This window comes from Amphibalanus amphitrite, unplaced genomic scaffold, assembly GCF_019059575.1.
Source record: "Amphibalanus amphitrite isolate SeventyFive unplaced genomic scaffold, NRLGWU_Aamphi_draft 000945F_arrow, whole genome shotgun sequence".
NCBI lineage: Eukaryota > Metazoa > Arthropoda > Thecostraca > Balanomorpha > Balanidae > Amphibalanus > Amphibalanus amphitrite.
The window spans coordinates 18717-42538 of record NW_024882439.1 but is presented as its reverse complement, the minus strand read 5'-3'; the positions used below and the strand labels follow the sequence as shown (position 1 = coordinate 42538).

General features: G+C 53.6%; 1 protein-coding gene across 2 annotated transcripts; it reads left to right on the top strand.

The window, feature by feature from the left end:
- Nucleotides 1–3130: 3130 nt before the first annotated feature.
- On the top strand, nucleotides 3131–23476 carry LOC122368397 (serine/arginine repetitive matrix protein 1-like). 2 transcript variants are annotated; one of them, XM_043342299.1, is made up of 3 exons: nucleotides 3131–3231; nucleotides 16347–20050; nucleotides 22387–23476. In XM_043342299.1, the coding sequence occupies exons 1-3, from the start codon at nucleotides 3218–3220 to the stop codon at nucleotides 22602–22604; spliced, it is 3936 nt and encodes a 1311-aa protein (XP_043198234.1). In that variant the 5' UTR covers nucleotides 3131–3217; the 3' UTR covers nucleotides 22605–23476. The 2 variants fall into 2 exon arrangements, with proteins under 2 accessions (XP_043198234.1, XP_043198233.1); XM_043342298.1 differs by having other exon boundaries at nucleotides 16347–20362.
- Nucleotides 23477–23822: the final 346 nt, after the last annotated feature.

Below are 23822 nucleotides of genomic sequence, written 5' to 3'. Positions count from 1 at the left end.
GGCTATCCTGCAGTCTCCGACGTGGGACAAGAAGAGGGGACAATGAAGCCGCCTCCCGTAAGAAGCTCGACAGGCTGGTAGCTTTTTCTCGACTTCGTGGCAGATTACGTGTAGGGGTCCTTGGAGCAAACTTACTTGTAGCTGGCGATCCGGCCTGAGGCTGCCGTGGCGGATTTTCTGATTACGTCGGGTCATGATGGGCTTAAGGCTCATGGATTAGTGTGCCGGGAAAACGAAAATAGCTCACGGCTGACTTTAGAGGCACACTCAACTTAAGTTATGGACGAAGGGCTACTGGTCTCCAAACATATGTCGCTTATCTTTAGCATTGATAATTGTTTTGATTGTCTTATAACAAACCATTTATATGGTGTGCTAACAGTAGTTTGTTTATCTATTGAAGTCTTGATAAAATGATTGTAAATTTTTACGATGTCTTTATGCAAGGGCAGTGCGCGGCGATGTTCGTGTCTCGTCGATTACATCTGTTCATGACGGTGGTAAATTTCACGCTATAGCTACTGGAGCCTAACACGCGACATTTACACCGTCCCATACAAGTCTTAACGATGTCAACCAAACGCCGCACACGCAATCGAACCTAATGGCGGCAGCCAGACTTTGCCACCACAGCCGCTCTGCAATCGGCCGCAGACCGCGCTCGCGTGCGTTCTGACCCCTGACACCTCCTGGGCGCCGGTCGGCGTGTCTCAGACCTGTAGCAATCGCCTCCCACGCCGTCGGCCCGCAGGGCTCGCCCAGCTAACGGCCGAGCCGACTCGGATGGGCAACACGTAGCTGCCCGAGGCGGGACCACCACAAAGGTCAGGGACAGCACGGCTGTGGCGCCCGCGGCTGTCGGCGGGCACGCTGACGGTTTGACGCCGCTCTGGCCTCTGCCGGCCCCGGGTCAGCCGGGTGACCGACTGCCTGCACGCTCGGGGTCGGACTTCGGCTGGCGGGTATAGGGTGGGCTGCAAGTGGTCGGGTCTGTCGCTGAGGCTGGCGCCTTTACAAGGAAGAGGGTGGCCTGCGGCCTGCGATGATAACTACGAAGGTTGATCGTTTTCCACATCGCGCAAAAAAATGGTACCGTTGCAGATGGGCGGGTGAATGCATGAACGAGAAAGGTGTTAAATAAAGATGCATCAGATAAAGCCACGCTTCGTGAGATGGGGTTTTGGTTGTTTGTAGCCAAGTAAATATCTGACTTTATATCGGTAGCTGAGCATTCATAGTTCATACTCTTCTTCTGTTAGTCCTTCCCGCCTCTCATCTAGTTACCTCAAATTTGTATGGGCTCTTTTCTAATGTATTCTTCATAAGATCTTCATAAGATCAGTGCAGTTATTTTGCGTGTATTTATAAAATCGAGTTTTGTTTCGGTGAGCAGGTTTGCTGAGCTTCAGCTAAGCAGCTTCAGCTGCTTCGGCTGCTTCGATGTCAGTCGGTCAAAACACAACCAACCTTATAGCATATCATCATTCTATACTACACCGAGTCTGCGTTCCTCACATTTCGGCGCGTAATGTAAACACTTTCACTGTCATTTGGCTGGCCGACGCGTTGATGTAAATCGCTCTCCGGTGCCGAATGACCCGTGAGCAGACGGTATGTTTTTGTTTGACGTGCAGGAATCCCGATGGTTGGTGCAGATGCGCTGCATAGGTGATGTAACAGATGTAGAAGCGCCGGCAATGCCGCTAAGCCCAGCTAGAAAGTATGATGGATTCCGAAGCATGTCCACAAAACACAAAAATCGCGCTGCTGAAGGGCTGTAAATACCTCAGCCAAGATAGAGATATCTGACTGATCTCGGCGTGGTGATTGGAATGTTACATAAGCTAAACGCAAAAATCGATTGCTGGTTACTGGTGGCTCACTACGGATACTATGCATGGATACTAGAAAAAAAAATGGATGGATACTGTGGTTTCTCGATGGGTTTGTCGTTCGTTTATAGAGCGTCCAGTATTGGTACGCGAATATTGCTATTGCACACCGAAGGATTACCTGAGGTCATGGATGCACCAGGCAACTGCTTGTGTTTGCCGAGAAACTAGTTTCCCTCGCTCGGGAATAGATAACTTTATCCGGTTATTGTCCGTGGACACACTTCATTGGAAGGTGGACAGGAAAGGATCGATTTCATTACGATGATATGCAACACAGAAGTTACTTATAGCAACTGGCTTAAACAGACGGTAACCAGTATTTATTGGAGCAACTTGGCTTGCATTGGACTTTTGCAGTGGATAAGGGCAAAAAGCAACCTACGTCACTCTCGATCAGATGTCCATTGCCAATCTATTGACTACAGGGCCCTAAGCAAGGACTAAACCGCACGCTGGATGCTATGCCTGTGATTTTCAATATCGCATTGTTTTCATTTTCGATAGGGAGGTCATTCATGCTTAGCATTACCGATAAAAGTCTTTAATGATGCACATTATTACATATTACACAGGCGTGCAAGCAAAAAACAATGTTGGTGTGCTAAACGCTATGTTCTAACTAGGATGTGATGTTTTATGTTTTAACTGAATGAATGTGGTAATGAAAGAACGTAAATTGGTTTAAAATTATTAAAATATATCCGTTGCTTACCTATTGCAATTTTATTTTCTTAGTTGAAATTTCGTTAATTTCATCCGGCATAATGACATTAATTGTAATTTAGGCTATAAAATTAAGACTTTCAAGCCTTTTAAACTGATAAATATTACACAGTATGAAAATGTTGAATGATAGTAACAGGCTTTAGGAATGAATATAATGTTTCTGTAACGAAACTCTTCCAGATTGTGCTAATCTTTTAAGCAATTAAAATATTTTACGTCGGCTGGAAATTTACATTGCAAACGCCAAATGCTTTTCCGATAAGTCAGTCCATCATAATCATGCTATGCAGAGCTAACCAGTATCAATTTTCCGACTTAGGAATGAAGAAAAAATCCCTGAATAACGGCGGGCGTAGCCCCGCGCAGACGGCCGATTCGCGGCGCTCGGGCGGCGGCTCTGGCTCTGACGCCGTGCGCTAGTGCCGGGAGCCGAGCCGGCGCGGTCGGCGGCGGCGGCGGCGGCGGGGCCTATAAAACTATGTGACCGGCCGGCGCTGCGACTCATTCGGGCAGGGACGCGAGACGTGCCGTTTGCTACACCGAGTGCTCGGTCGGTGCCGCTGGTGACAAAGGAGGTCCCCTCCAGGACACCGGCCATGATCCTGAAAAGGTGGGTCCACGAACGGAACAGGAACAGCCGGGAATCACACCGTCAATAAAAAATGGAGCGATGCAATCAAAGAACTTCATTACCTATGTAATTTCTCATGCATATCTAAATTTGTTTTCTATGAATACAAAATCGCTTTCTTTCACAACATGTCTGGTTATTTGTATTGTCATCATTATCACCATTCTTTATATTTTATCTTGAAATGTTTATGTGCATCGCAAACAAATGTTAACGTATTCTAACTGATGCCATTCAAATTGAGCCACTTACCTAACATATGCAACCGTTTAAAACACCTTCTAGTGTAACTGTCTACACAAAATTACTAAAAAAGAACTCGTCGGTTGATCATATCAGCATGTCCATCACCCTGAATCGGTTTGTTAATGTTACGTTGCGTATGAATTTATTCCCACGCCGACTATTTTGGAGCATATGTATCTTATGTTTACGCCCAGTCTCTTGACGTCCACGGAACATTTATAAAAATCGACAACCTTAAGATGCATGAAATCATAAGTCCAATTTGATCTTTATTATGTAATGAGGCCTCACAACTCATTTTAACATTTTAACAACTACGAAACAATGCGTTAAGCATTCCAGAGTGTTGAACAGATAAAACGCCAATGACAAAGTGTTGTGGGTGCAATCAGCCTAGATTCAATGATAAGATGATATGATTTTACACGATCAAACGAAATTGTCAGCCTAGACTTACGGTTCCGCGATGAAGAAACATTGCTGCTCGAAGCGTCGCGCGTGCTCCCCGACAATAATAACTTTCCGGTCCGCCGACCCTCCCTCCTCTCCCCTCCCCCGTCGGCGGGACCGGCAGACGGGGTTCGTGCGAGACGCTAGGTCAAATCGTGACCGGCTAGCTGGGTCGAGCGAGCCATTTGTGAGGTCAGAGTGAGCGCCACAAGACCGATGGCAATTTTCGGTCGTACTATATCAGGCGAGGAACCCTGGCACATGCCTTGGCCGTCAATCAGTGCAATGGAAAGTGGAAAACCGTCAATGGAAATCCCGGGAGAAGAGGCCTCTATGAGTGACAATTCGCTGGGAAACTGCAGAGAACATGTGGTTGACAGAAATCACTGGGAACTTTGGATGCATTCAACCGTGCCCAATGTTAAGGCTGCCTTGCTGATGGCACACGTATTGGCGACTCGACACTTTTGAAAGAAGCCTTGTTGATATTCACGCTCTTACTGGGCCCTAGAAGTCAGGCGACAGGTTGCGAAAGGCCGGGGAGTGTTTTCCCGTCCCATCTTTGGGGCTGCGCCAGGGACCGGGCGGTCGAGGCAGGGTCTGCATAGGTAACTATATTGGCCACCCGTGCTGACCCCAAATCCCTTCCCCATCCCCCGAACCTCATCTCGGGCCGGCCATAGGTCACCTCGGACGTAATCCGCCGTCTTGTGCGCCACAACCGGTTTCGGCGCTGCCGCCTTTCTATGCATTCACTTTTACTTGCGGCGCCGCGACCTTGGGCGAGACGGGAAGGTAGGCTGCGCCGCAGCACTCCCGTGCCGTCCGGCGCAGCCGCTCCGCTCATCTGCAGCTGAAGCCGGCCGGCCGGCGTGACGGGGCGGGGGCGGAGGGGTGGCGGCAGCCGCTGCCGGCAGCTCTGCGCGACTGTGGGCGACGCTTGGGCAACAGCGGCCAGTCTGGCGTGTGGCCCGGTGGCTTCTCGCACGCCCCCGCGCGCCAAGTCGCCTTCGGGTCGGCCGGTGCCGCAATCGGGGGTGAACGGGACGATTGCATGGCACGTGGAATGGAACCGGCTGTCCCATCGGCTACTGAGCCATTGTGCTGCAAACGTACCCAGATGACGAACAAGTGTTGTGAAAACGCGGAAATGCGCGGTGGCTGGTCACAGTTTGGCAGAGAGGATGGGCAGGCTTACGTGATAAAGAGCCATTGCAATATTAGGGAGAAACAAGCGTGATGAGGAGAGATTGTTGCATGCTCTTCTCATCTGAGCGCTGTAGAATCAAAGATAACGTGGCCCAAGAAAACGGATATGAACTTACATACAGTTACGCAGAATTGAAAATACTGCCTGCAAAGTGCATTCTGTAATTGGTTTCCCAGCCGGACTTTTGCGGTGGGATTTTCAGAAAAAGGCAGCGAGAAAAGTCTCGGCGCACGATGACCGCGATGGAGCAGAGAAACTAAGCATGCGCGGTGAACTAGCCGATCAGAGCCAGAACGCTGACGTTTCTCCAGAATAATGTAAGGAGTGGAGTGCCCAACTCAGTTTTGTGCTGCACGAACTATTCAATTCTCACGACGACAAACACGTAGCTGCACCCCAGTAAGTTCGGCATTATCCCACAGCCTCGGAGAGACTGGGTCAAGTCGAGACTTCTTTCACGACTCGGTTCTCCCCATTGTTTACCACTGGGGTGGAGCCCCCGCCCACACCACTCGCCCTAGTCCCCAGCGTGCGACCAATGCAAGGCCAAGCAGTGGGCGCGGCGGCCGGGGCAGCGGGCCCACAAAACCAACAGGCCACCGGACACCGCCCATCGGAACACAGGGGGGGGGGGCTGCCCAAACGGCCTCGAACACCGTGGAAGAATGTGAGGTGAATAAGCGGGCGTACCCCGAGACGGTGCAAGGTGCCTGGAAAATGGTCAAACCGCCAAGGGTAGAGGTCCGACTGAGTCAGGGTCACAAGAGCGTCACATGGGAAGCTTTGAAGCTGCGAATGTACATAATGTTTAATTGCTGATGTTGGTCTCAAGCGGATCTGTTGGGTTGATAGTCTCAGATCAGCCTCTTAGTTTTTTTACTGTCGTAATCTGAAACATTACGTGTCCAATGTAGTTAGTTTGGTAGTGTCGCACAGCTCCCCATTCAGGTCGAGATGGAAATTTATCTTTCATCTACCCATGATAGCTGTGTGCATGTGTGTGTTTTCGGGCGCCGTGAGTGGCGTAACCGGGCCGCCCCACCCCTCCCGCCGTGCCCGAGCCACGCCCATAGTTCGGCGTCGTGGCGCACGGCCCTGCCCAGACCACGGGGCGGGCCTGATCCCAAACGGGGAGAGTGGCTCGACGCTGCCTCTGGCCTATAGAGCTCATTTCATACGGCCAATGTTGCCCAACGCTGGGAGGACTTGCTCCATCCTTATTCACCGTTTGGTAAGCGCGATTTAATATCAGTCGCTGCAGTTGAGTTATGCGCCGAATCTTATTACGATAAGTGAGTTGCTATCCTGCTTAGACCAGTTGGCAAATTGTGCTTGCTTTGGAAGTCAAAGAGCCCTTTCTGATGTCACTCAATGCCAAAGTAATGCTTACAATATCAGGGCTCCTCTCAGCTCCCACTGGGTGGCGACTAGTGGTGCCAATTTCATGAAATTTCAATTCCAATTCCGATCCAATTCCAAGAAATTGCCAAGTAAATTTCCAATTTTGTCCAAAGCGGGGGCTATTCCAATTTTTAACGATTTTTGCATTTTTTGCGTAAATTTTAAAAGTGTTTAAAAGCGTTTTAAAGGCCTCCGTTTTAAAATTTTAAATTTTAAAGGCCTTGTGTTCCGATTAATTTCCAAAAAATGTTAAGAATTCCGTCCAAATTCCAAATTGGAATTGGACAAAAATTGGAATTCCAAGAAAAGAAATTCCGATTGGCACCAATAGTGGCGACCGACTATCGATCGTCAATGGATTGGAAAACTAGCGCGTCATTTTCTAAATTAGCGTCTAGGTATTTGCTTCCTTCCCTAGCAGTGCCGTCGCCCTCGGGCCTCCTATGACATCCCCGGCGGCTCCCGGAACTCCCTCGAGCCTCTGTTGACCTTTGTCCTGTGATGTAACTAGGTCAGCATAAATATCCTTACCGCTGCGAGGTCGCTGCAATAGATTCTCAGTAAGAAATGCCGCGCGCAATGGCCAGCCATCCAGCAAAAACGGAAACGTGCCACGGCTATTCAGTCGCAATTTATTTCCCCTTCATCTCGATCTCACTAAGAGACAATATTGTCGAGTGCGTTTTTAGTTGCACTGTTGATTTGCACACTAAGCCTACCTACAAAACAGTAAACACTGATGTCTTATCCAGGTATCACGGCTTGCAATGCAGCGTGAGGTCAGCTGTATTTAAATGGCAAAGGCTCGGTTTTTATCTCGACACTCCGGGACCAGCAACTTGCTATCTCAGATGTAATGCTACCTTTATCACTGTAAGGCCAGCGGAAGAAAACATCTCAAGGTCCTCACGCCGTCCACGTAGTAGTTCGCTGGGTCGTGATTTGTCAATTGGTCTTATGTCGTCACGTCCTGGGCAGATAACGTCCGACACGAGTCTAATGAGCGAAACACGAGCTAATCAGTCACCGATCTCACAAAACGGCGTCCAATCGCAGTAAATCTCCTTCTCGGCCGGCTCTGGGATACCGCGGGCGGTGCCCCACTTCGTTTGCCGTCGAGGACAGACCTTAGCCTTGCTCCAGGCCTTGTCCAACTGCTGATAATAGGGAGGGGAAACCGGGGAGGTCACGTGACTGACCACGCCCGATCGGCTGAGCGACGTGTTTCAGTGCTCTCCAAGCCAGAGAGTTTTCCTTCAGTGGAAGCGTGCGAAGTGTAGAGAATTCTGGCAGATTTCTGGGAAGTAATGCGCCTGATTTCTCACATCCTGTTCCGTAGGTGTTCAATATTTTTAGACTGTCGGCTGTTAACAAAATCAATAGTGTTGTGCCTACAAGAGCGTCTTTAAGAGGATGCCTTTTTATCGCGACAAATAACAGAACTCCGGTATTTGGTAACGTTAACCTTGGCTGCCTTGGCTCTATTATAAACCTATTACGTTATTCCTTGCGGCATTCTCTTCCTCGAGCAGTGTACTATTAAAGATGCCAGCTGGTGCCCAAATTGCCCCGGTGCTACAATTAGGCAGCCAAATAATAATTTTCCTAGCATCCTCCGGCACTAGCCCACGGCTGATCCCTCCCCATCGTTTTAAAATTAGAACGAGCCCCGGGCTTCAAGCTATCTGACCTTCCACTCTGGGGTAGGGCGGGGCGGAGGGCTGGGAGAGGGGGCACGCAGCTGAGGGGCCAGTCTGGGCGAGGTCACCTCCCCTCCCCAGCCCCACCCAGGTGGGAGATGTGGGGTAGGAGGACGGGACGGGCGCCGCGGACGGTAGACCTCTGTGCCTGGCACCGCCCGGCCCAGCTGCCGCGCTCAGGGAGGGGCGCGGTGGGTCACGGTGGAGAGGGTAGCCTCAGAGAGACCGCAGATCAGTGTGGGCAGGCGGAGAGCTTACTGAAATGGGCATTATCCGCGCGGCCGAGCCCCAACCTCGCACGCAAGGAGTCTCAACGACTCAAGAATTTTGACAAGGCCCTACCGTAAAGCTGATTATGGACTCTGACATTCCTTAGCGATGAGTGTTTTTGGTTCAGAACACACATTAAATAATTAAACGAATGAAACCAGTGGTATCCATGTGATACTTCAGCTCGTATACCGCAAGCCACTAATGTCCTTTTCTCCTTTTAGCGTGAGCAGATCCTGCTTCGCTCACGGCATTGTATCTAAGAGAGCGTAAAGTAATCATGCGAGGGAAGTTATCCGACTTCCAAGTTCCAACTTCCAACTCCAAGCGTGGTAAACGTGTGACAATTGTGAGATGCCCCTTCGCAGAGGGAGGAAAACATGCAGCTGTAGCACCATAGCCGACTGGGACATGCTTTCAACATGCCAAGGCTATTTCTAGCATAAGCGATGTGGAATATTGATATTCTAGGCCATTCTAGGCAAAAAGTGCATGGGTAAGTGCATGCAAGCAAGTGCAAGCATATTGTATGTACTGGATGCTCCATCAGTTATCGTTATGGTCCATCAGGCATGTCAAGGGATGTTTTTTTCAGTATACCTATAAGTAGCGTGGCGTGAGATCTCCAAAAAATTGCATGGACGACTGCAGGCTAGTGCAAGCATATCGCATTTATTTGATGCTCTTTTCAGAACATAAAATGTACGTAAAAATTCCACACGAGCTCGGCAGCACAAGCATGACAACACCCACCGTCTCCCTTCCCTTTTACATACGCAGTGGGTAGAAACGACATCCATGGCAAACCGATTTCCATGCAACTCGCGACAACATTGACATCTGTCGCCGAGACGTTGCCTAACCGAGTTTTCAAAAGGTGACAGTCATCCCCGTCTCTTCTCGGTGCGCAGAAGTTTGAGCTTCGCTCGACGGCATAGCGTGGCGATAGTAATGACAGTGAAAATGGGAGCTCGAGGGGTTTGGCGCATGTCGTGCGGTCGTTTGACACTCGGTTTTGACGGCGTGTGAAAGCGCTGTGGTTCTAGGCTCGGTAGTCGCCAGCCGCGTGGAAATGTATGCATGGAGACATGCGACGTTCCACCCGTATGAGGCAGTATGCGCTGCTCGGAATATTGAGTCATTAAACTCTAACCTGAGGTACTGCAGTGTTCATTGCATTGCATGCCTTTTCACCAAAATTAATGTCTATGCCTCAATATATCTTAAATAATAAGCGACAAATGGCATAAAAGGTAAATTGACTAAAGGACATGTGAATCGTGTCCTACTCATGCAATACTAAAATCGGCTCTAATGATTTCCGCATAACCTTTCAATTAAATCACCGATCGCAATACTCGATTTGGTCTAAAATTGGAAGGCCCATGATGCTTACTAGTTTCATGTCAGTGGTCTATTATGTCACTCACGCGGTCTTTATAGTGTGGCCGATCTCTGGTGCATATCTTATCACGCTAATACGTCACGGCTGGCTCGCCACAGTACGCGAATGGCCACGCCCTGTATCCGATTATAGCAGGTCACTAGTGCAGGAGGGGCGACCACACCCGCTGGGAGTTGCCTGGCTTCATACCATTGTTGTAGGATCGGCGATCGCCAAGGAATGCTCGTTGTTTGCGGTTCAATGGGAATCCCTTTGTGGTTAATCGTTCTTATCTGTCAGATTGCAAGAAACTGCCGTAGTATTTTTATGTTTTAGCTTTCTGGAGAATCAAACTATCAAACAATGAACTTTAACAGATGTAAGACAAGGTCCCGAGACCGAAGGGTTTTCTGACTCATTGAGCTGTCTATTTTGCCTGTGAAGCATGTCACGCATGTGTCTGGATACACATTCACCTTTCATGGGTCACAGTTGGGAACGGCTCGGCGGGTCGGTGGGTTTTTCGTACCGGCTGGCGCATCTCCTTTGAACCGGTCGACCTTAGCCGGGGCAGCCAACGAAAGTGAACGCACGGAGTGACCTGGATCGCCGGCCGGGCCGTTGAACGGTATTGATCGCATCCCGCTGTCTGAGAGATACCTGAGTGTTAGGTCACGTGGGGTCACGTGATGATCGAAAGGAGGTTGGGGAGACTAAATGGACCGTAAAAGGTCCTGATATGGAATTATAGCGAGTGAAGACGACTCAATACCATGGGAAAGAGGAAAAGCGGTTCGTAGTAGACGTCTAGTTTTCGTGTTGCTGTTGCTTTTTAGTGGAGAGTTGAAGGCTGTAGCTCTCGGTTCAATCGGTCAAGGGAAGATCTTTATGATGCCGTGACGTTTTATGATAAGCACTGTTAAAAAGCGATGAACTTGGATGTGAAGTCTATCACATCGCTTTTTATGGTCGTGTGAATGGCATCCCCGATCATTATCATTGCTCCTCTACAGTCGATTGAAGACATGCCATTTGGTTATCTGGCTTTTTTATTTATATTTTAAAAACAAAATATTAAAGCGTTCTCTCCTTCTTTGGCGTGCCTAATATGATCTTCAAATATAAACGACATAATTTCATAACCGTCACGACAAGGGCTGTGGGACGTCGTATCACTGATGTGATATCCCGGTTTTCAAGCTTATGCTCAAGTTCCTTTTGAGTCGGCACAGGCACGTGCCACGACAGGGCGTCACCCCAATCTCCAAACCATTGCCGGCTAGACCGGACACTCACAAAAACACCTCTCTGGCAGCGACACCCACAACATGGGGCCTGGGCCACAAAAACATCTCTGTGGGTGACAGTGTGGACGCAGTAAATTCCGCCCCAGTCAAACAAATCAGGAGACGGGTTTCGCCTCACTGTTTTTACGTTTCTTTCATTCAGAGAGCGTAGGTAAATATGCATAATTTATTGAAATTGTCTTCGCTTGAATCTGGTTGAGCCGATAACAGTGTTTTATTCGTAAAGAAATAGCACTACAGGTCCTTGAAAAGAACATTTCCCTTCGTCTTTCAACTATCAAAGATCCGTTCTTCTGATCCGATGTCGATGACGTAATCCACCATCAGCACCGAGACCTGCTGACCTCCTCCGCTCCTCTCCCCGCCCCTCCGCCCCTCTCTCCACCCTCCCCTACTTGTCGCCGTCTCCGTCCTTCGGGAAACAACTTTCTACGGCAGTTTTTGGCGGCGAGCTAATCCGGGGAGTGGAGACGCGTCTCGTCCAGGGGTGACCGTGACAGGGGCACCGGCACTGGGTGACCGACGCGGCCTTCGCGGCAGCCACCGCCGCCGGCACAGAGCCACCGAGATTATCACCGGCTTCGGGCGCTGGGGAGGGATGATTTGGGGAGGGATCAGTGTGACCCAATTATGTTTATCGTTAATCTCTTTTATGTGTAATCCAGAGGAGCTCTAGCTGAAACATGACAGTTTCGATAGATGTTTAATGTATCCATGGCGGCGAGAAAAGAAACAACCGAATTAGTGTTTAGTGTTTACCCTGAAGTCTGGCACCACTCTGATCCGTTAGTTTTTATGAGTTATCACTTCACGTGCGAAACTTTCCACAACAGTAGCCTTTGGTGTGAACTAAACGCATGCCGCGACAGCGCTGAAGTTTCCTCCCATACATTACCGAACATAGCCATAAATTGCTCAACCCTCACGGCCTGTTCACACCGTAACCATGCCGTTGGCTGCGGTGGCGTCCCGTGCGCGTGGTGCACCTTATACAGCTCCCCAGGGGCGCTCTCCCACGAGCCGAGGAGAAAAGACACGCCCATCGTGCTGCCGTATGTGGGAGAGATCGTACGGTATGCGGGAGTTTACGTTACGGAGCACGTCGGGACACTGGAAGCTTTGATGTGTCATTAAGCATGACACCGTACCACATGTTTATGCGCTATGTGTTTTAGGAGAGTTTTATGTGCGACATTCGCAACATGCTACGATAGCGGTATTGCAGCAACGCACGCCTATATTTGCTTTATTATTTCTTTACCTGTAAAACTTAGTTTGGTGTATGATATGCTTTCACTGGTCTCCAGCACACACACTCATTATTTTCAATGTGCCAATGTTAGCAATGAAAAGTGCTTTGCTCATTTTAATAAGCCATAATACAGTGCAACGGACAACGGCCGTCTATGCACTATGCAGGCGCAAGGTGGATATAATTGCTCACAAGCTGGTCTGCTTAACAGTGGTGTTCAGTGCTGCATGAGTGGGCAACACGCTACATAAAAGACACGTTATCACGGACCTATGATAATTTTCTCGCCAGGTAAATGCCTGTTTGATAGAATGGCGTACGAAATTAAAAAGGAATGCAGTAATGAGACTAGAGCAGCGCATTCGCACAACATAGTAAAAAGGACGAGAAAACGACAAAAAAGGACGCGTTACAGATATAAGATCTGAGTGCTATTTAAAACCAGCGATCACATTTAAGCAACTCAGTCGACAGTCAACACTAAGTCAACACGAACAAACATTATTTTCCAGGACCGAGACTGTGACCTGCGGCACCGGAAACCATTCAATAAAACATATCGATACCATTACTTCAACAGTAGCGCCCTGTCCAGTCCAGTTTTACCACCGCTCCTCCGCACCCGTTCCTTGCTGCTCTCGTCACCGCGTGTCCCGAGCCTCTCAACCTGACAGGGTACCAGGCACGACAATGTACCACCCTCATCCCTCTGCAATTCTGCAGCTTTGCAGACGGACTCTGCCACTGAATCAGCCGGCCCCGCGTGATCTCTAATCCTGTCACCGCCTCTCCCGACCTGTATTGAGCGACTCCCGGCCGCGCTTTGTGATCGGAAAGTGAGCTACCTCGCCGATCGGCCGAGCACGGTGACTGGCACGGTCTCCCGCGGCGCCAAGGTCGTGCATGGAGATTGTGGCTCACCTCCTCCTCATCTCATGGACATTTGCAGGGCGGAGAGAGACGGTGAGCTGGTCACCCGTTCGTCTTTGTGAGAGGGAAAGTTGGCTGCCGGTAGTCCGCCCGGTCACCGCTACTATTCGGTGGCCGTGAGACTGGGAACAGAGGAGCTCTAGAGCTGGAGATGGACAATGGATTTGGCTGTAGCGAGAAATGGCTCAGGTTTACATTGAACTGAGAAGCAAGGATAAGCTCATGCTGTGTCCGTGCTGGAGCTCGGAAGAACGCACGGGAGAACCTATTGGCGGTACAGCTGAACTATGGGGAAAGTGAAAGTGGTTTGGCCAGCAGGCTAGGTAGTCGCTTAAGTGGTTAATCGTCAATTCGTTAATTGGTTTATTGCTGGAGCGGCATTGTTGGCAATTATCTCGGTCAGTATGAACATGAAAGAAAGCGTTCACAGGAAGGTACGCCTTAACCCGCGCCCCACTGGGGGGGGGGGGGCTATTTATAGTCCCCCCTCCCGTTTTTCTGCAATAACTTCCAAACCGCTTGACGGATCGACGCCAAACTTTCAGTACCTTCGGCTGCATCAATTTGACACCTTGTGTCAAAATTTAAACTTCGTAGCTACCATAGGTCGGCCGGAAATGACGTCAGAGTGACGTCATGTTCGTCCGATTTCGACGCAAAACATTGAACCACGGCAATCGCTCCCAAGAGCTCAGTTTTTCAGCTAGATCCAATTTCTTTGCATGAAAGGACTCAGAATTGACCGCGCTATCAAACTGCTATCTCGGATTTTCAAAATTTTGAAAATTTCGAAAATTGTATATAATAATATTCAAAATTTATATTTTTATATTTTTTTTTTTCAAAAAGTTTTTGACTTTTCGATAAAAACCGGAATATATGTGACAGAATGCATGATTATGACTAACTCTAGCAAGTTTTAGCTAAATATCTTCAAAAATGGCCAAGTTATACGCATTATTGCAAAAAATTCACAATTATTAATTTTTCAAATCAATTTTTCAGTACGTATTTGACATCGTACACCAATATAAATGGCACCATCGTGTTCCTGAGCTCAAACTGCATCCAATAGACACCTTTTTTGTTGAAAAATTTTAACTTCAAAATTTGACCTTTTTTGACCTGAAAGTGACCTGACCTAAGCTAAATTCGACTCAAAATGACCTCGAATGACACAGACGACATCAAATTCGAAATCTATGGCCTAAATGGACCATAAAACATGTGTCACGTGACCGACGCATGATATAATATTTTCGTGACCTGTGATGACCTGACCCTGACCTGAAAATCAAAGTACAAGTTTGGTACCCTCAAGGTATCTACAGCATCTGTTCACGAGTGTGGAAACCAAAAATGAGCCTGATCTGACTTGTAAGACGGCGGCCAGAGCCCAAAATGTGAACAAGCAAAAATGCTAATAATTTTTACTTTGACCTGACCTGTGACGTCATCGGTGACCTCGAGGTCAATGAAATTAGGTTTCGCTCGACAGTTTTTCCGGGGCTATCAGACGCCGTTTGAATTTTGACGATCGGCCCAGTAGTTTCGGAGTTAGGAGGGGGGGCTATGAATAGCCCCCCCCCCCCCCCAGTAGGGCGTGTTATACACAGACCCCAGTGGGGCGCGGGTTAATGACAAATGTAAACGGCGAATTGCGTGAAGGTTATAGTAGTGAATGTCCAATGATTCACTGGCTCCGAGATAAAGGTCGGTTCCAGATAAAGCTTTCAAGTGTCCATTCACCCGCCTGACATATCAACGGCTGGCTCTGGCCTTCAGAATATGAAAGGATATTTCTATACTCGGCATTGAAGTCCCCGAAGACTTCAACGTTCGCTCGCTCACTGAAAGATACCGTTCTATGCATCGTTGCAGTCACGAGACCGCAACGCTCGGAAACAAAGCTATCCAGATTCAGAATATTTCTAGTAGAACCGTCATCTGTAACAATGAATCTGAGCCTTAATCTTGGTTTCAACGCTCTTTCATCTGTTACGATGATCGGCTCGTACCGATTGGTCCCCGATTCTCCCATTTTCACATAATCTCCGTGACACTGAACCCCTTCTTCTCTTTTTCTTTGTGCCAGTCTCCCTCCTCTCCATTCCACCACTCCTCCTCCAATCCCCCGCCGAACGCCGGGCCATCAGGGCGTGCCCCTCCTCCTTCCCTGCCCCCCTCTCCCCCCACTGTCGAGGTCAGACGCAGCCGTGACGCCACGTGAAAGGCGTGTCGGCCGCGCGGTCACAGGTCGCCGATACAAGGGGCGCGGTCCCGACTCGTAGCCCCAGGCCAGGGCGCAGGCGCAGACGCGGACGCGGCCACGGCGCTGTGGGGGACGGACAATGGAACCGCGTGAGCCGCTGTTGCTGGGGTAGAAATGAGGACTGGGGGCTAGAAAGAGTATGCACTAGAGAGGGTGAATAAATTCCACGTTTACCGAAGTGCTGGCACGGATTAGCTCTATTAAAAATGAAAGGTGTGATGGCCATCTTATCTTATCAGAATAAACGATTTGCATTTACCTACAAGTCAGACCGAAAGCGAATCATTGCAGCAATCAGCAGCGAATCCTTTCACCAATATCAATATTGAACAGCCCCTAGTAGCCCCCAGTCGCTGCCAAGTGGACAGGCACTATCGGGACGTTACGATCGAGACGGTTTAGCCCGCGGGGAGGCTGACTGTGTACGCTATGATATGGATGGATGGTAAATGGAAGATAAATGGATAGCGAAAGGTCGTAGACGGGTCGACACGATGTTTACTTGCAGCGTCTTCTCACGTCCTGCATATCAATGAACACCCACTTTCCTTTCTCTAGATTATGAAATTGGTCGAAGCACTTGGTCGAAGGTCTTGAGCTGCATTACCTTCACTGTCAAACCTATGCATCGATGTTCATGTTATTTATAGTTCCCCTCCGTCTGTGTTACAGGCTTCTGCCGTTGGCGGCGCTGCTGTCGCTGGCGGTGGGCCAGGAGGAGTTTTCCTCGGAGCCCGTATCCTCGCGGATCGTCCGCAAGGAGCTGGAGAACGGCACCATCCTCGAGTATGAATACGTCTACTATTACGACGACGAGGAGGGCACCAACTCGCTCGACTTTGAGGACGATTTCGCCGCTCCCTTTGTGACCACCGAGGCGCCCACTACCACTACCACTACGACTACCACCACGACCACCCAGGCGCCGCCGCCGCCTCCTAACAGCATCACCAATGAGGTGACCGAGCAGACGCTGCTCGGACGCGGCCGAGGACGGCCTCGCTTCGGCGGCCGCGGCGGTCTGCGCCCCAGCTCTTTCTCCACAGAGCCCGTGGCGATCCCCATCGTCCCGGAGCCTGAGCTGACCAGCACCTCCACCGGATCGTCCCGGTTCTTCGGCAGGACCTCGTCGCGAGGCCGCCGGCCGCCGACCGTCGCTGAGAACTCGGTCGATGAGGATGCTGAGGCCACGCGCTCCCGTCGGCCGCTTGGAGGTGGACGTCGCCGGCTGCAGCCCCAGGAGATTGCTGCCCAGAGCACCGAGAGCCGGTTCCAGAGCCGTGGGCGGAGCCGCGGCCGCGGTGGTCGGCCGACCGCCCCCGAGCTCCCCACTGAGTCTGCTGCAGTCAATGATGTCCTTGGAGGCGAGCCCGCCGCTGCCACCGCGCCCTCGCTGGGCCGCGGCCGTGGTAGCCGGTTCCCCCCTCAGGCGGGCGCTTCCCCCTTCTCCCGTTCCCGTGGCCGTTCCCGTGCCCCTGCGCCGGCCGCCCAGCCGGTACCGGAGGCCGTTCAGGCAGAGGAAGGCCGTCGCGGCCGCTTCTTCGGGTTCGGCAGCCGCGGCCGTTCGCAGCAGGACGTGACCGACACCCCGGCTGCCGCTGTTGACGAGGAGCGTCTGCCGGCGCAGACGCGCTTCCCGCCCCGTGACAGCACCACTCCGGCTCCGGAGACGGAGATTGTCACTGAGCAGCACGCCGTCACCAGCCTGTTCGCTCTCGGAGGCCTGGCCGTCGGCACCGCCGGCGAGCAGGCGACCACGAGTGGAGGCGCCGAGCAGCTGCTTCCCGCCACCGAGCCGGCTGCGGCCACCGAGGCCCTCGCTGCCGCCGGAGAGGCCGCCACGGAGACCACCCCGGAGGCCGAGGTCACCACAGAGATCGACTTCAGCCAGCTGCGCACGCGGCCCGACACCATCGTCAAGCTGACGCCGCTGCCGCCCCTGGAGGAGGTGACCGAGGCAGCGACCACGCCGGCCGCTGAGGAGACCACCACCACCGAGCAGCCGGGAGCGCGCCGGCCGCGGCCGCGCCTCTCGTTCGGCGGCGGCTTCCGTCGCCGGCCCGGTGGTTTCCGCGGACGGCAGAGCTCGGAGGAGGAGCAGAAGAAGGAGGTAACCAAGAAGCCGATCGGAGGCCGTCAGCCGGAGCCGCAGCCCGAGCAGGCAGTGGAGGCCGCAGAGGAGCCCGCACCCGGCAGGAGGTTCGGCGGACGCCAGAGCCGCCCGCGCCTGGGTGCTGGTCGCCGTGGACCCGCCAGAGGCCGTCAGGAGCCCGCTGAGAGCCAGGCCGAAGAGACTGATGCCGCTGCTGATGCTGCCCCTGCTGAGCAGGAGGCTGCCGCCCCGCCGCGCCGCCTGTCGCCCGGTGGCCGCCGTGGTCCTCGTCCCCGGTTCGGTGGTCGTTCCAGCCTGCGCGGCCGCTCCCGCCGCCCCGGACAGCCGGAGGTTGAGGAGCAGCCCGCCGAAGTCGAGCCGGAGGTCGCCGCCGAGGTCTCTGAGGAGGCCCAGGCCGAGGTTCAGACCGAGTCCCAGGCCGTGACGCAGACGGAGCAGGAGGTCCAGCCGGCCCCTGAGGCTGTCGCTGAGGAGGAGGTTGCCCCGACGGAAGCCCCGCAGCGGCTGGGCCGCCCGGGACTGCGCGGCAGGGGTGGACGCGGCCGCCGCCCGAGGCCCCGCCCCGGCGCCAGGGCCGAACCCGAGCCTGAGACCACTGATGCCGCCGAGGAGGCCGCCCCTGAAGCCGAAGAGAAGCGGCGCGGGCCCACCGGCCGCAGAGGGTCCCGTTTCCGCCCCAAGGCCACGTTCCGCAGCCGTGGAGGACTCCGCACGCGCGGCCGCCCCTCGCGCCCCTCGGCGGAAGAGGAGCCGGAGGTGACCGAAGCGCCCGCCGCCGCCGTCGAGGAGCCCGCCGCCGAAGTCGCCGTCGAGACCGCTGCCCCTGAGGCTGCCGTTGAGGCTGTCGAAGCCCCCGCCGCCGCTGAGCCGGAAACTCCCGCTGAGAGCCAGGAGCAGCCCACTGACGCCCCGGCTGCCGCCGCCGTTGAGGAGGAAGAGACTGCCGTAGCTGAGGAGCCGAGCAGGCCTTTCGGACGCACCCGCGGCCGCGCTCCCCTGAGGTCATCACGCCTCGGAGGCCGCCGGCGCCCCCGCCCTGGCAGGCGCCAGGAGGAGACGAGCACAGACGCAGAGGCAGTTGAGGAGGCCCCCGCCGCTGAGGCCGCACCCGCACCGGCGCCGGGCCGCCGTTTCGGTGGCTCCCGGCGCGGCCTGGCCTCACGGAGGCCCGGAGGTCGGCGCGCAGAGGCGCAGGCCTCGGAGGAAGAAACGGAAGTGAACAGCATTACCGACTCGACCGCTGAGAAGGAGATCGTCAGGCCCGGCCGCGGCCGCGGCCGCCTCGGTCTCGGTCGTCGTCGCCGTCCCGGCCTCGGCAGGCGCCCGTCCCTCGCCGCCGCCGCCGCCGCTGCTGCTGCTGAGGAAGAACAGAAGAGCGAAGAGCCGGCTGAAGCTGAGACCATCGAGGCCGCTGCCGATGCCCCCGCTGATGTTGCCACTGATGCCGTCGCTGCCGAGGCCGACGCCTCCTCCGAGGCTGAGACCCAGGTCGCGGAGGAGACTCCCGAGCCGGCGCCGGTCGCCCGGGGCCGCTCACTGTTCGGTCGCGGTGGACGGAGGCTCGGACGGGGTCGTGTAGAGGCTGACGACGAGACTGCCGCTGCATCGTCCCGCTCGGAGACCAGCGGAAGGCCGGCTTTGGGCCGCAACCGCAGCCTCCGTCGCCGCCCCGAGCCGACCGAGGACGCCGCCGGTGACGCCGCCCCTGCTGCGGAAGAAGAAGCAACCACCGGCTCTCGGCGCAGCTTCCGAGGCCGCGCTGGCCGCCCTGGCCGCCGCCCGAGCACCCGTGGTTTCCTGGCCAGCCGTGCCCGCGGAGAGGCCGCTGGTGTTGTGGGATTCGCCAGCCAGGAGGGCCGCACTGACAGGAGGGCCGGACCCGCCGCCGCGGAGGCCCCCGCTGCCGAGGAGGCGGCGGTGAAGGCCGCCGAGCCGGCGGAGACGGCTGAGCCTGCCGCCGCTGACGCCGCCCCTGAGGTTGCCGAGGAGCAGCCGGCCGCCGCGGAGGAGGAGGCCCCTGCGCCGCCGGTGGCCGGCCTCCGGTTCCGACAGCGTGGAGCTGCCGGCGGCCGCCGTAACCTGCCTCCCCTGCCGCGCGCCCGTAGCGTCACCCGGCCGGGCGGCCGGCGCAGCTCGCTGTTCAGCCGCCCGCCGGCGCCGGTGCCCGCTGCCGAGGAGCCGGAGGTCACCACCGTCACTGTCGCAGCCGAGGAGACGCCCGAGGAGGAGCCGGCCGCCGCCGAGGAGCCCGCCGCGCCCCAGGGTGAGCCCGAGGAGCCGCAGGTCCCCCAGGAGCAGGAGCAGGAGGTCCCACAGGAGCAGGAGGAGCCCGCGCCGGCGCCGTTGCGGCGTCCGTTCAGCGGCCGCCGCCGCGGGCCGACCGGGGAGCGCCGGGCCTTTATCCCCGGTCTGAGGCGGGGTAGGACCGGGGGCCGGCCGGGCGGTCGGCGACTCGCCTCTCTATTCCAGCGGCCAGGCGCGCCCGCCGCCCCCACCCCCGTCCCAGAACAGCAGGCTGACGAGTCAGAGAGCGAGCGACAGGAGGCGCAACAGGCCATCGAGCTCTTGGTTCAGGGTGAGACCTAGCTTGGCGATCCGGGATGCTGACGCAGGTAATCGGGCTTACGGAGAATGGGCGGCAGGACGCCAGGCGCTTCAGTGCACTGACTGTTTGGGCGTGTAAATTCAAATTGAGTGTTTGAATGTGTGCAATGCTGACATGTGGTGAGCAGTCGCACTGAATGCCCGTGTCCTCCCCACGCTGTGCTTCCCATGAAAACGCTTTCAGCCAGGTAGTGAACGAGACCATTTCCCGTGCATCATGCTTGTTGCCAAATTGTGACTAACTTGAGCATTATCTATGCCTATTTCGAGTCTCTGTTTCTGCACAACGTTCATCAAATGCCTACGACCCACGATGGTCGTCCTTCTCGGCAGCTTCACTGCGCTATCAGAAAACTAGAAAACTTCACTGGTCTGTCCCTTTTCGCATTGGCTTTATTGGAATGCAAGTGTATTGTATGCTATGTATTTGTTATCATTGGCGGATCCATGAATGGCAAGCTGAAAGAAATTCGCTCATTTTGCTTGGTTTGGGGTAATTTTTCACCGATTTCTGACATATTTCGGACATTTCGGCTAATCTCCTCCCCACCCTGGATCCGCCAGCATGAAAGTTGAATGTTGTAAATATGAATCGTAGGGGAGAGTGGGGAAAGATGCCCAGGGTTTTACTATGTCATATATTATTCGAAAATGACGATGGGAAAGCAAAAACTTGGAGTTTCAACGGAAGCCGACATCATTTTTCTCCAAAAATATCACACTTTCGTGCCTGAAATATTATTACTATTTTTGCTATTAAGCATTTTCCTGAAGAAGTGAAAGGGGGCATCTTACCCCACAGGGTGGGAAAGACGCCCCCTGACGTTGGGAAAGATGCCCCCTGCACTATAAGTGACATAAATGGGCACGTGAATCGCCTGAACGAATCAGTAGTCCCTTCGAGCCTGCAGTAGACACCAAACGTCATCATAAGGGCCCTCAAAAGTAGTCGTAAGGGGCTTCAGAGGTCATCGTTAGGGCCATCATAGTCCAGCGCGGCCAAACAAGCCTACGTGGTGGCGTTCGGAGACCACCGTGGGGCTCTTATAGGTCTTCATGATGCTTGAGGGCCCTCGAGCCCATCGTGGGAACCTCCGATGCCAGTGCGGCCCGTGGGGCCAACGTGGGAGCCCTCAAAGGATGTCGTGAGGGGCCCTGGAGCCAGTAATTGGGCCCACAGAGGCCGTCGTGAGGGCTCTCAGAGTCAGATGCCGCCCAAAAAGTCGCTATGTGGGCCGAGAGACCGGCATGGGGAGCACCCGACCGTACTGGACTCTCAATAGTCCCAGATCGGCTTTTGTCTACATCACAAGTATGTAATAAATGATTTGACGGGCTGTTTGAAGGACAGCCTACGGATTTAGGGGGGCGTCTTTCCCCATCAGGACAGGGGGCATCTTACCCCAAGGTACCGAAGTAACATTAAATCAGTACAATTTGTTAGCCATAAAACTACACCATGAAACAAACTGTTTGGGACACAGTACACGCATGCTAATGTATCACGACTATAGCAAGGGACGCAAAAATTATTTACCTTCTTTGATATTTACAATGTTCTGACACCAAAATATTTTTTGAAAGCAGCAAATAAAAACATGCAGTCATCAGCCAGCCGTTGCCCAACTGAGCTTCGCAATTTTTTGTGCCGTTAACAGGGCAGGCTTCCGCTTTACGCTAAGAACATTAATTTCCAGGTCCGATTCTTTGTTTCATCGCTAGAGGGGGTGGGGCGTCTTTCCCACCCTGGGCATCTTACCCCACTCTCCCCTATCTGTTTGTTTTCGCATATCGACTTTAAAGTCTCGCGCGTCACAGGTAGATAAGAATATATCTGTTAATCAATGCCAATCAACAGATTCTTCCACTGCGCTTGCTGCGCTCCTCCCGCCCCCTAACAAAATACCGAGATCGCCCTCATCGTTGACTACTGTTTCCCCCCTTCCATCTCCGCGCTCTCTCTCCCTCTCTGACCCTGTGCTCTCTCCACCACAGAGGAGCTGGCCGCGGTGACCGAGGCCGCCCCTGCTGCTGAAGAGAGCGCCCCGGCCGAGCCAGAGGCGCCCACTGAGGCACCCACTGAGGCGCCCACCGAGGAGCCCACGGAGGCGCCCGGCCCGCGGCGGCGGAACAGGATCCGCCCCCAGCGGCGGGACCGCAAGCCGCGGCCCTCGCTGTTCGAGAAGCTGCGCAGTCAGACGGCGTCCGTCTAACGCCGTGACCTGAGTGACCCGGTGACGTGAGCAGGGAACACGCTGACAGCTGTCGAGGACCTAGGAGATCGTCTTGGGGGCAGCTAAGTCTGCCTATTTCAGTAGGTTCAGTAGAAACCTGCTAAGGTAGACGCCAGCGATGATTCTCATCAACGCAGTGGTCTCCGATAGTTCACGACAGAGCTGGTGTCGCCGAGCTCAGATAAATCGGTATCCCGCGCAGTGTGACGTCACACTTACGTCACAGGCGGCAGGTGGCGTTACAATCACCAACAGAGGCGCAGAACTCTCGGCGCCTCCCCAGTCCTCAATGCAGGCAATCGACAAACTATCGCCAGTGTTTCGAGCGCCACGCGCGCCACTCCAGTGCGATTTGGATGCAGGGCTAGTCAGTGGTCTGCAACATTAGACTGAACGTTCCTAGGCCCGCGAGCCTCGGATTTCACCCGCAACGTGTTGTGAACTCTCATCGCGTCTCTTCGCGGGAAAGGCCTTCTTTTTGTAGTTTCTACGCCCCCGCCTATTTAATAAAACGACGATCGATCCGCGCTAAGTTATCCAACATCGACTGCCAGGCTGATGTCATCAAAGTGACGTCATCATGTTCCAGGCCCGGTCGAGTGTGTGGTACAACGTAGCTCATCATGTTGTTACGTACCGGTTTTAATCGCGACGCGCACACTGCTGGCGGTATATAGGGATAGTGCCATGATTTGTAGTGTCGTGTGGGCGAGCGTGTGTGTGCATTGACGTTATGTGTTGGCGTGCGGTCGGGAGTGAACGATTATGAGCGCTGTGATGTGGTTTTGATTTCCATTCGCCGACAATGTTTGATATTTCAGTCGCATTGAATACACTATCTCCCGCGAAAACGGACTCTCAAAGATAATTGCAGTGTAATGTCGGTGAGTGGGTGACGCCAGGAACACAAATGAATTTCACACCGCGCGGTATTACAGTTCCTTCGCTCTTCAAAGTGGCCAAAGATTGAAAGGACTTAAGGAGACGATTGGTATTTCACCGGTAAACCCATGGAACATCCCTGAGGAGCCCACTGGGTCAGTTTGGAAGCCTCCAGAATACCGGTTGCCGCAGAGACTTTCTTTCACCTTGGGATTCCCACCGGCTTCTGGCCGGGAGTATTTACCGACCGCAGATTAAAAATTGTTCGGCTCACAAAACAGGAAAACTCTGAAAGCTCACCTATTGAAGCTGAAA